Source organism: Leptosomus discolor, chromosome 26 (genome assembly GCF_034619465.1).
Source record: "Leptosomus discolor isolate bLepDis1 chromosome 26, bLepDis1.hap2, whole genome shotgun sequence".
Taxonomy (NCBI): Eukaryota; Metazoa; Chordata; class Aves; order Leptosomiformes; family Leptosomidae; genus Leptosomus; species Leptosomus discolor.
In genome coordinates this window covers 1,901,214-1,912,916 of record NC_141416.1, presented here as the reverse complement: position 1 = coordinate 1,912,916, position 11,703 = coordinate 1,901,214, and the positions used below count along the sequence as shown (strand labels likewise).

At 57.0% G+C, this 11,703-nt stretch overlaps 1 protein-coding gene across 1 annotated transcript; it reads left to right on the top strand.

Annotated features, from left to right (window-relative positions):
• The first annotated feature begins 5,970 nt into the window (after positions 1-5,970).
• On the top strand, positions 5,971-10,087 carry LOC104348730 (methanethiol oxidase-like). The gene is made up of 10 exons (XM_086478241.1): positions 5,971-6,075; positions 6,646-6,831; positions 7,281-7,401; positions 7,490-7,672; positions 7,985-8,167; positions 8,583-8,657; positions 8,960-9,081; positions 9,179-9,271; positions 9,492-9,610; positions 9,925-10,087. The coding sequence occupies exons 2-10, from the start codon at positions 6,664-6,666 to the stop codon at positions 10,085-10,087; spliced, it is 1,227 nt and encodes a 408-aa protein (XP_086334367.1). The 5' UTR covers positions 5,971-6,075; positions 6,646-6,663.
• Positions 10,088-11,703: the final 1,616 nt, after the last annotated feature.

The window sequence follows — 11,703 nt, the reverse complement described above, 5'->3', positions numbered from 1 at the left end:
GAAGCGGAATTGCTGAGGTGAACTGCCCAGCGCAGGTCCTCCTGGTTTGCCGTCCCTTCTTCTCCAGTGGAGGAAGGTCAGCCCTTCTGGTTCTGTCCTGTTACGAGGCTGGAGCCTGCCTTGCCGGGCTCATGGGGGCTTTTGAGGAGAGCTGCTAATGCCTGTCTTCAGGCAGAGGCATGGAAGGGGAGCAGAAGCAGGTCCTGCTCGTTTGCCTTCCCCAGCCGCGTGGTGCTGCCACTCCTCTGGTGTCAGATGGAGCGATGGCGCGGCTGTGGAAGGAGCCAGCGGAAGGAGCTGATCCGGCAGAAAACTGCGCTGCCGAGACATGACTCACCGTCCCTCGCCCTGTGCTGCGCGCGGCGGGGCCCTTCGGGGGCAGCCTGAAGTCACTCCTCGTGGCGTGGTTTCTGAAATCACGACCGAAGGATGTGGCTTTCAGATGGTTCGGTCCAGCAGTAGCTGTGGGCTGTAGTATGGAGGGGTGACCCCAGCACTGCTGCCATGCTCCTGGCCATATCATTCTGCCCTGGGACTCCTGCTCCAACAGCAGGTGCCCGCTCAGAAGGGACAGAGTGGCTGAAATCGCGGTGGTGGAAAAGGCCTCGAGGGAGAAGCAGCGGCGCTGTGCTGCGCTGACGTTCCTCCAGCAAACCTTGTAGCCTGCACGTGCAAATGGTCTTTGAAGTGACGTGCTGGAGGGCACCGCATGTACCGGGTGTGCATCCCGTGGCCCTGGGATGATCGGGCTGTCTCTGCTCTCTGAGGTGACCAAGAGATCCGGGGTGGTGGATCTCAGCTTTTCACAGCCTGCCTTCAAAAAATCATCCCCTTCGTCCTCTCTTTCACGTTCACCGCTGAGGGGAGAGGTGGGACCCCTTCATACGCACGTTGGCCGTGATTCCCTGGTGCCTGTTGATGAAAAGCCGGGCCCTGCAGCAGTTCAGGGAGGAACGACAAGTAGGAATTGGGGCTCAGTCCGTGGCTTTACATTTGTCAGCAAAGCTCTGCTTCAGAACGTCATCAAACCCGACAGGCAGCTGCTTGTAATCAGTTGGGATCGTCAGGCAGTAAACACTGATGTGCAGAGCTGTGGGGGCTCCAAGCCAGCACTCTCTAAGCCACATCATGAAGAGGTTAAGAGTAAACTTTGTTAAGCTTCCTGTACCACATCAGAAGCTTGTAAATCAACTTCCAAACCCTGGCCCTGCTGTTGGAGGTGATAAATTGTGCCTGTCCTGACACAGGGGTTAGATGGTGTGGTTTTCCTTCTGCTCCCTTAGTGGGGAATGGACTGGAACAGACTGCAGCCCTTGGGAGATGTGGAGCCTGTGGAAGTCTGGGACAACGTACCTCCACTGGCATTTTTTGCTGGGACACCAGCGCTGACTACAGTCTGTCCAAACTTTGGTGGTGCTTAGTGCCCTGCTGACCTGTTTGAATGTGGCAGAGGGCTGGAAAGAGAGTGGGGAGGCCGGGACAAAAGTGTAGGGAAGGGGGATTTAAGAATGTGCGCTGACAAGCAGCACTGAGACACCCCAGGGGTGCTCCAGGGTTTTATGGCAGGGTGAGGTGGGGAGCGAATGTCCCCCGGAGAGCTGGGGAAAGGCTGGAGACTGCTCCCGTAGCCAGGGGAGTTCTTGCTCCGGCGTTCAGAGCAGACTTGGTGTTCTGGGGGCAGCAGGGTCTTCTCCCAGTGCGTTTCATGTGCTGTGCCATCTGCGCTGGGTTGCATCATCCGGTCTCGCCCAGGATCAAAATTACAGCATGTCCTTCCCTATCAGGGTTGGAAGAGGTGGCCGGGAGGAGGGAGGAGTTGCCACCCCAGCACAGCCCATCCCGTGAAGCCCCTGATTGCTTTTCCGTGTCACGGGTCCCATCTCTGTCGGCCACAGGGAGCTTTTCTTGGTCCGAGAGCAGACCGCGCTGGTGGTGCTCCCCGCTAACCATCGCTTGCTGGCTTGTTGTTGTTGCTGAGCCTGCTCTTATCCCCCCTGCTATCAGCTGCAATTAGCAAACTCGACACCCCACAGCGGTTTTGTGAGGGATGCCAAAGACGTCACCGAGAAGAGCCAAAGAGGATGACCAGCCAACTTTGCCAATGAGTGGCAGAGTAATGAACTTTTTAATTAGCAGGTGTGCAGGTGCAAGAAGTAGCTGCTGCGAGACATGCGCGTTGCGACAGCAGGCGATGCAGAGAGGCACCAGCTGAGGTTGCCTCCAATGAACCTCTCATTGGGGTTTGACGGCAGGAAGACGGGCAGTTCTGCCCAGCTTGGAGCAGTGTGGGGGAGCCACGGTGAGCTCTGTGCAGGCGAGCGGAGAGGGCAAGGCCGTTTTGAGTGGCTCTGAAGGACAGCTAGCTCTGGTTTGGAGCTGCTCCTGGGCCCAGGGCTCCCTTCTGATTCTTGAGGTGTGAGCTCTTGAAATCCGCCTGGTGATGATCAGAAGCCAGTGCGGTCCCCAGCACTGGCACCTCTTTGGGAACCCAAGACAAGCTTGCTGCCCTTCAAAGACAGAGAAGAGTTTGCCTCTGGGAAGCGGGGGCAGAGACAGATTTTTCGCTTCCACTCGTGCGAGCGTGGCCCAAAAAAGCACATGGCAGGTTGTGGCCACGTGTGGGCTACAGCCTGACGAACCAGAGCGTTGGCAGGCTGCAGGTGCTGCGAGAGGCAGACCCAGGCTGAAAGCTGTCCCAGGCAAGCACCCCTGAAAGGCTGTGCTGCATTTCATCAAAGAGGTTGTACCAGCTATTTCCACATCTCTCTGCAGGAGGAGTTCACTGGTGAAGGATGGGATGTGCAAACTCCTGCAAAAGCAGTGCCACACGTGCTGTTCAGAGGCACGTGTCTATAAAATAAACTCCTTTGAGAACTCTGTAGAAGGGCTGTGGCTGTTCTCAACCCACTCTCCTGCCAGGCTTAGGAAGCAGCACACAGTCCTGGGGGGCATCAGTGTGCCCTTCACCTTTGGAGCGCTGCTGCCTTCATGTAGCTGAAGTGGAGGTGTTCAACGTTCCTGCAGCCATGAAAGTGGAAAGACAGACAGCGCTCAGCACGCTGGGTCTCACAGCATTGGCCCATCAGTCTGTGTTTTGGCCGGAGTGGATGTGCAGTGTCTTTTGCTGAGTCTCCTTTCCTTTGGAGCTGGTGACATCCTCTACACATTAAACCTCGTCGTACACTTACCTCCTGAAGTCCAGTGTGGAACCCAGTGCCTTGACCCCGTTTGGCCCGATGCAGCTGAACTACCCCATGTGCAGCGTAGCTCTTTGATGCCTCTTTCTTCTGGCACCCTTTGCAGCTCCTCCTTACGTTTGCTAGTTCTTCTGACACCCAGGAAAGGTTCCTCTGTTGGGGTCTTCCAGGTCCCAGGTGGACACCTTGCTCAGTTAAACAGCCTGCTCTAATGCTGTGGAGAAGCCATCCAGAAGTACCTCCATTACATGTCTGATTCGATATGAGGACAGAATTTCTTTCCATGTGGTTCCTCTTGCCCAGGATCTTGACTTCCTTCCTAGTCAATAACATAAGGCTTTGAGCCATCGCTTTGCACGCTTGTTACTTTTGCTATGATTTTATCTTAACGCCCTCTCCTTCCCATGTAGTGAACCTTGATGTACCTGGGACGCAACTTGTCAGTAAATAACCGTACATCGACTGGTGGCGTGGACATGTCTGGCCGTGGTAAGGAGCGACCCCTCTCCTGCCTGCTGTTGCCCTCTGCACTGAGACTGCCAAGATGCATTTCTGTGAAACAAATCACGAGTTCTTCAGCTGCAGCAGCTGGATGCTCCTCGCTTACAGAGATGACTGAGTGTTTGGCTGCCTCCACGTTAGCCCTGGTGAGATGGGCTGAGCCGTCCCCTCTTCCGATGGGGATCTCCCGAGGGCTTCTTTAATGGCGCTGCCAGATGTGTCTGGGTTCCTGTGTGGAGCAATTACTTACCCTGTGTCATTCGCCCGCTGATTGAGGAGCTCTTCCACAAGAGGGGATACTCGTTCACCTTCCACGGCACTTTGTGTTTTCATCCTGCGTTAGTTTGGCAGCTGGTGGCAGCCAGGCTCGTGGTGATCTCAGGAGGGGACCCTTCTTCCAAAACACTTCTCTGCAACACTACGACCCATTTAACGGAGGCCTCTGCTGTTCCCGTGGGTGTTTTGTGGCTGTTTAGTCCAATGGCAACCACACCAGTGCCAGGCACTTTGTGGTGTTGGTGCTGCCATGGGGCTTTGGGTGTTCATTAGCCAGGCTGGTGGGGGGAGTAAGTAGCTGCTGCTCAGGCACCGTTTCACTGTACTGAGGTGTCCTGAATCCTAAAGGTTCCTGCTTTGCACAGGTGGGTTGACTTTCCCAGGTGCAGATGCAGACCTGAGGGGCAGCAGGCATGTCTTGACCTTGATGGGCTGCATCAAGGAGGGCGCAGGCTGACATTTTGAGCTACATGCGTTTTCTGGCAGTTTGGGAGATACCGGCAGCTCCTCAAGCCTCTTCTAATGTCAGTGCTCTTGGAGCCCCCTCCCTCATCTGGGTGCTGTTTCCCACTTTGCAGTCCTTAGGAACTCCAAAAGGAGTCTTTCTGGGTAGAGGCACCTCTGGGCCTGGCGTGCTGAGTTGACGGCAGGGAACCCGTGATGCCTTCAGCTCAGCCCTCAGACAGAGACGTGCCTTCTGTCAGGGTCTAGACTTCAGAGGTGTCTTTGGTGGCCTCCGTATGTCCAAACCTTGTAATTTCCAGGAGGCTGCTGGTAGGGCTGTTTATCTCACTGGGCTTCTCATCCCTTGAGTGGAATTTGCAGCCACTGCACATTGGTATGGCAGGAACGTGGGCATGGGGGATGGCTTTAATTAGGTTGTTTCCTGGCTGCGACGTGGAGGCCTCCAGAGCTTGAAGAAGTCCACTGGAAATCGCCAGAGCCCCAGGATCAGATATGGGAGGTTGTGTTTAAGGAAAAGACCTGCATGGACCAGCAGATTTTTCCTCTAGATTGGTGGTTAGCAAGGCGGAAACAAGCCGCAGCGCTGGTCCGGCACCTCCCAAACGCTTGGGAGCGATGGCTCCTCCCTTGGCAGCTTCCTTTCTCCCCCCACCCCTTTGCCCTGTATATAAGGCCCCCTCAGAGCAGCCTTGGCACATCACAGCCCCCTCCAGCGAGGCAGACAGCAAGCAGCACCTCCAGTTCCAGCACCTCTGCGCTCCAGGAGAGTGAACCAGGCAGCCTTCAGCATGGGTAAGAGAGACTCTGCAGCTGCCCGGCAGCCCCAGCAGCTCCCAGCCTTGTAGCTCCCTCCTGGATCTCGCTCCTTCGCTGCTGGCGGGGAGGGGATCAGTGAGGGGCTCAGAGGATGCCAAAGGGAGCTTAGCAGAGGTTGGTGCATGATGGCCCCAGTGGCACTTCGGGGAGGATTCCTCTCCTGGGTCTGGGATTTGTCACTGCCGTAAGAGGAGCAGATGCTGGTCGCAGAGGTCCCCGTTGGCAGCTGGGGTGGGAGAAGGTCCTTCGGGTGGGACTGAGGCTTCTGAACAGGCACCTTTTAGGGATGTGGACATTTCTCATGCTGTTCTTCTCTTCTCCTGCAATCAGACAGATGCAGAGTTCAGTGCTACGAGTACCCCACCTGCCAGGATGTGCTGAAAGGCAAGTGCTCTTGAGAGTGTTTTGGAAAGAGTGGTGCTTGGGAGAGAGCCCCGTGTTGGTGGGGACCACCGTGAATTAACCGTGTGCGCTGCTGAGCCCCTGCCCCCAAAGGGAGACAGCTGCAATGGTCTGGAGACCCCCTTTGTGGTTCTCTCCCCTCCGGGTCGGTGATGGCACCAGGCTGGACAGTTGTCAGCGAGCACGGAGGAAGGTTGCAGCTTCCGAAAACTAAGTTCAGTCCTATCTGAGAGCCTGTCAAAGCTTTGCTTTTCCTTTCTGACCGCTGCACGGCCTGTTCTGACACAAGCTTTCTGCATACCCAGCTCCTAGAGAGGAGGTTGCCTACGTGACCTGTACCTACAGGGAAACGTGCATCGACCAGCCTGACTTCCTGGCTACCGTCGATCTCAACCCCAGATCTCCGTGTTACGGCCAGGTACCTGTGTGTTGTTGTGGGGATGGTGATTACTTGCTGGCTCTGTGCGTCAGATACTTGACATCTACTTTTTTCCACTGTCCCCTGTGTATCTGTCTCCATCTCTGGGTCCCAGGGACAAGGTGACTCACTTCCCAACTCACTTCCAGAGCATCTTGGTGCTGCTGGGGAGCTTTTGAGCACATGCCCTGAATCACCCTCTCATGGCTGCTCAGCATGGAAATGGCCTGGGGTGATCCAGGTGGTTGAGGGTGCCCAGGGTGGCTGCAGAGTTCAGCCTGTCTCTGTGTGCTGTGCTGTCAGAGATGTGCTGTGATGCGCTGGGCTGACCTGTCTGCTGCCATCCTACATGGGGCATCGGCGGTGCCCTGTCTCAGAGGGCTGCAAAGACAGATTATCTACATCCAGGGAGCAGCTTTGAACTGATCAGCCACATTTACACCTTAACCTGTCCCTAGATCTCCTTTGGTGCAGGGAGTGGTGGTATCTCCTGTAACTTGCTGGTTGCATAAGGGTCCCAACTTCTCCCCGCCTCCCTGTGTGAACCCTAACTCTGCCTTGACTGCCTAGGTGATCCACCGCCTGCCCATGCCCAACCTCAAAGACGAGCTGCATTCCTCGGGGTGGAGCGCTGGCTGCCCCTGCTCTGACAGTGTCACAACCAAAAGGACCAAGCTGATTCTGCCCTGTTTGATTTCTTCCCGCATTTACGTGGTGGATGTGGGTTCCCAGTGCCGGGCTCCCAGGCTGTGTAAGGTATGACTGGGCTGACTACACAAGGACTTGAGAGCCGGTGCTTCTTGAGGGAAGAAGGGTTCTCTCTTCGTCTTCTCTTCCACCCTGATTTGAGAGAGCAGCTCTCTCCCTCTCAGAGCATGGGCAGCTCCGATCATCGCTGCGGTCCTTTCTGTGAGCCCGCTGCCTTCCGAGAGGGTCTGGTAGCTGGAGGCGATGCCAGAGCCAGACCAGCTGTTGGGAGTTGGGTGTTGCTGCATTGTGGTTGTCTGTACAAGGAGCAGCTCAGAGGGTTCTGCGCTCCTCGGCAAGGAGGAGCAGGCTCCAGCCCGTGGGAGTTCTCGGAAGGAAAGCTCCTGCGAGCCTCAGAGATTTCCAGAAGTCTCTGGTGATCAGAGGCTCTGTCAGGGAGTGTGAAATGAGCTGAGCCGTGGGAGGCTGAAGTGTCTGTGTGTGTAAACTTCTTCCAGACGATCGAGCCCGTGGATGTCTTCTGGAAGTGCAACAAGGGGCACCTCAACGTACCTCGTGCCCTGCCTAACGGTGATATCCTGATCGCCAACATGGGAGACGCAGCGGGCAATGGAAAAGGTATTTGCCCTCTAGTGGCTCCATGGACAAACCAACTGCTTTGGAAGTGGAGTGTGCAGTTTGTCATGTGTCCCCGTTTGTGTCACAGGAGGATTTATTGTGCTGGACGGAGAGACCTTTGAGCTGAAGGGGAACTGGGAAAATGAGTGTGAGGCCCCCCCAACTGGATACGACTTCTGGTACCAGCCACGCCACAATGTTCTGGTCAGCACTGCTGGTGTGGTCCCAAGAATTGCAGGACGTGGAATAAGTCCCGACGACTTTAAGAAAGGTGAGGGAAGAGGGATGCAAGAGGAGCCAGATGTCACAGAGGTGGTGGGAGGGTGTCGCTGCAGTCAGGGAGCGAGGCCAGGCAGATTTCTCCCCAAACAGGACATGTTAGAGGCACGGCTCGAGAAGGTGCAGCCTCTGTCCTGAGGACAGGCTGGTCCCTGTCTCCTCCTGCTGCTCCCAGACTCGCTGCAGGTTCTCTGCAGGTTCTGGGTGTTGCTGCCGTGGCTGTCCCTGCCCACGAGCATTCTGGGGAGGGATTAGTGTCCATGGGTGTTCCCCCCCCTTCTGACTTGGTTTTCCGTTTCCTCAGGGGTCTTTGGGCGCCGCCTGAACTTCTGGAACTTGTCCTGCCGCTCGCTCACCCAGTGCTTTGACCTGGGGGAGGACTCTCTGCCTCAGAGCGTTAAATTCCTCCACAACCCCGATGCTGCTGAAGGATACGTCGGCTGTGCCCTGAGTGGCGTCGTCTACCGCTTCTACAAGTGTGAGGCGAGTATTCTGCTGGCAGCCGGGGAGACCTGGCTGTGGTGAGCTGTGGGGCGATGGAGAAACACGCAGAAGAGTTTTGGGGTAGCAGGGAGGAGGCGTGTGGAGAGGGCAGCCTGCAGTCCCTGCTTTGGATGTGCACGCTGGAACGAGGGGAGTCTGTTCTTCCCCTGAGCCTACAGGGAGCCCATTGTGACCATCTCGGGGGAACATCTGGGGGATGAATTTGAGGGACGAGGTCCAGTGTTGCTGGTGGCATCAGGCGCTGCTGCCCCTGTGGTTTCGCCTAGGGTAGCTGGGTGCAGGGGAAGCCTTCCTCCGGCAGCTTTGCCGAGCCGTGCGGGCATGTGAGTGCAGGGAGGCTCTTGCCGGAGCAGACAGGATGGCTCACGATGCAGCACCTCTGTTTCTTGTGCAGAGAGACAACTGGGTGGTGGAGGAAGCATTTCGGATACCAGCCAAGGAGGTGACAGGATGGATTATGCCCCAGATGCCAGGTTCGTGTGCCTGAGGTGGTGTTTGCTTCTTCCCTGCGGGGCGTTGGGATGTGGGGCAAAGCCAAGTTGCTGACCACAAAGCCTCACTGTGTAACACAACGGAGGGCTTGTCAGAGGGGCCGAGGGGCTATTTCCACCCCCAAGGAGACGCTGGTGGCCCAGCTGGAGCCTGCGCGCTTGGGCAGCCCCGCTGTGCTGGAGGCATGGCATGCAGAACGGCAGGGGGAGGTGGGAGCTGGGGCTCGATGCGGGCCCGTTTCTGCTGGTGCTGCCCCTCTGGAGCACCTTGTCTCTGTCCCCAGCCTTCATAGCCGACCTCGTCATCTCCATGGATGACAAGTACCTGTATGTCAGCAACTGGCTGCACGGGGACATCCGCCAGTACGAGCTCTCCAAAACCTGCAAGCCCAGGCTGGTGGGACAGGTAAGGCCGGCGCAGAAGGTGCCCTGCTGGGTTCCTCCATGGGGTCTGGGGGTGGCTGGATGGAGAGGCAACGTGTCTGCCACTGCCTGGCTTACAGGTGTTTGTGGGAGGCAGCATCCTCAGAGGCGGCCCCGTGACCGTGTGTAGAGACGAAGAGCTGAAGTGCCAGCCGGATCCCCTGGTGATCAAGGTGAGTTCTGCGGCCTCTTTGCCCCCCCAGTGCCCTTTGGCTTTGGCTCTGCCCTGCGAACTCTCTGCCTGGGGTTCCTGGGGTGGGTCTCCCCTGTTGCCTGTGTTGGGAGGGGAGGTAGTCACCCTGCTCCGTGCTGCCCTGCTCCCCTGCTCCTGCTTGTGCTCAACTGTGCAAAGGAAGCAGCCGGTAAAGCCACTGCTGTCTGTTGTGCCTTCAGTGCACCAGAGTGTACGGCGGCCCCGCTAAGATGCAGCTCAGCCTGGATGGCAAGAGGCTGTACGTCACCAACTCCTTCTACAGCACCTGGGACAAGCAGTTCTACCCGAACATGGTCAAGTAAGCAACATTTGGGAGGCAGGGGGCCTCTTTGGAGGGCATCTGCTTTAGAAACGGGAAAGGTGCCTCATCTGGGGGGGCTCTGAGGGTTTGCTTGGGGGAGCACAAGTGTTTCAGTCTGAACTTGGAGCGAATCCCCCCGTGGATCTCCCCAAAAGCAGATAGTGAGTGTCCGCTGCCTCCTCCCCCGAGGAGACCCGGTGCTGAGGAGAAAGGCTCTTCCCGGCCATGGAGCAGGAGGGCAAAGGGCAGCACCTGTTGAACAGGACCAGGGTTTGCTTGTCTGTAACGGCCACACTCTTGTCCCCTCGCAGGGAAGGCTCTGTCATGCTGCAGATTGATGTGAACACGGAGAAGGGAGGCCTGTCTGTGAACAAGAACTTCCTGGTGGATTTTGGAAAGGAACCCAATGGGCCTTGCCTGGCCCATGACATCCACTTCCCTAGCGGGGATTCCACCACCGAGCCCTTGGCCTAGGCGCCACGTGAAAGACCCCCTTCTTCTCTCTTCTGTAGTGCAGCCATTAGGAAAGCGCAGGGTGGTTGGGTTTGGGGGTCCCCATTCGTCGCTGGAGTTGGGATTTCTGCTAACATGAGCTTTGGAGACTCTGCCTTGCTGTAAGGGTTGGGTTTGGGCAGACCAGCGGGCAGCGGCATACGGCACGTGTCCAGTGCTCTTCCCAGTGCAAATCAACCGCCGGGCATGAGTCATAGAGCGTAGCCCAGGGCAATTGCTCAGGGGCAGGGACGTGCAGCCAGCACAGTGCCCGTTGGCAGAAAGTGAAGTGCCCCGTTTGCTTGAGTTGCTGTTCTTCAGCCAGCTCCGTCCTGGATTGGCTTCCCCGGCCCGAGAGCCTCTTGGCTCCCTTCTCATGTGCTTGGGTCGGCGTGCGTTATCGCCAGAGGCGTGTGAAGTGCCTTAGTTTGAGAAAAGGTGCCTGTTCCCTGACGCTGGTTGGCTCTGCTGTTCTGCTTGAAACATGAATAAAACTTGTCTTTGCATCAACTGCATCTTCACATGTCTTATTTCTTGGACCCTTTCTGATTGTTTTCAGCAGTGGCAAATGTTTAGGGTTTCAGAAATCCCTACGGCAGGAACAGTGGCTGGGGAAGAGAGCTTGTTAGTCTTCCTGAAACCCAAAGGTTAAGAAAATGTGAATGTCGTGAATCCTTATAAATTTTAGCTTTTTATATATTTAACTTGGGAAAAAAAGATCTTATCTTTCTCTCTTCACACTTCTCATGGCCAAACACAAAGCTAGAGCTCTCTCACCCTTAACAATCCAGGAGAAAACCAGTCCCTTCTGGAGAATGGTTCCATAGCTTCAGTGAGTTGTCCAAGAGGTCTGGGAGAAATTGCCCCCTTGGGGGGCCTCTTCTCACTGGCTAGAGAGGATGACACTAGACGAGGTCTTGAGTTTCAGGAGGTGGGAGGCAGCCCTGGGGTGCTGCTCGAGTGTGACACCCCGTCCTGATCCTCCAGAGCTGCCTCCTCAGAAGGTCTTCTCGGGGGACATCCCCGCTGCCGAGGAATGAGCCTGGTCTCACCTACCTTCAGACCCTGCAAAGCACGTGTCCCAGTGTAGGCGCCTCCTCCTCCTCCTCTCCGCTGGCTGGAGGGAGCCTGGCCAGCAGACGTCCCCATGCCAGTGCGAGGCCCAGATGGCCGGAGGCGGCTGTGCTGAACCCCCCTGGAAACCCCTCCCTGGGACAGGGCCAGGCGCCATTGCCTTATCGTGAGGAAGAGGTCCCTGCCGAAGGGCCCTGTTTGTGGGCTCGATCGGAGCCTGCTCTTCCTCGTGCCACCCACTGACCACCCTCTCTGCCTTGCAGGTGGTGACAGCAAGGCGAGGATCAGCCAGGCTTTGAGCCACGAAGACCGACGGGCAACACTGCGGAGGTGCCCCACCTCCTCCTTGCCCCATCGGGCTGTGCTCTGCCCCAGCCAGATGGATGTGGGCGCGTTTCCACTGGTACCAGCAAACTCTTCCATCCCCTCCGAGCAAGGAGGACGAGGCAGCGACCTGCCAGCCAAGATGTGCCCACGGCAGCCGAGTACCCGCTGCATGGCCCTCGCAAGCCAAGCCAGCTGCT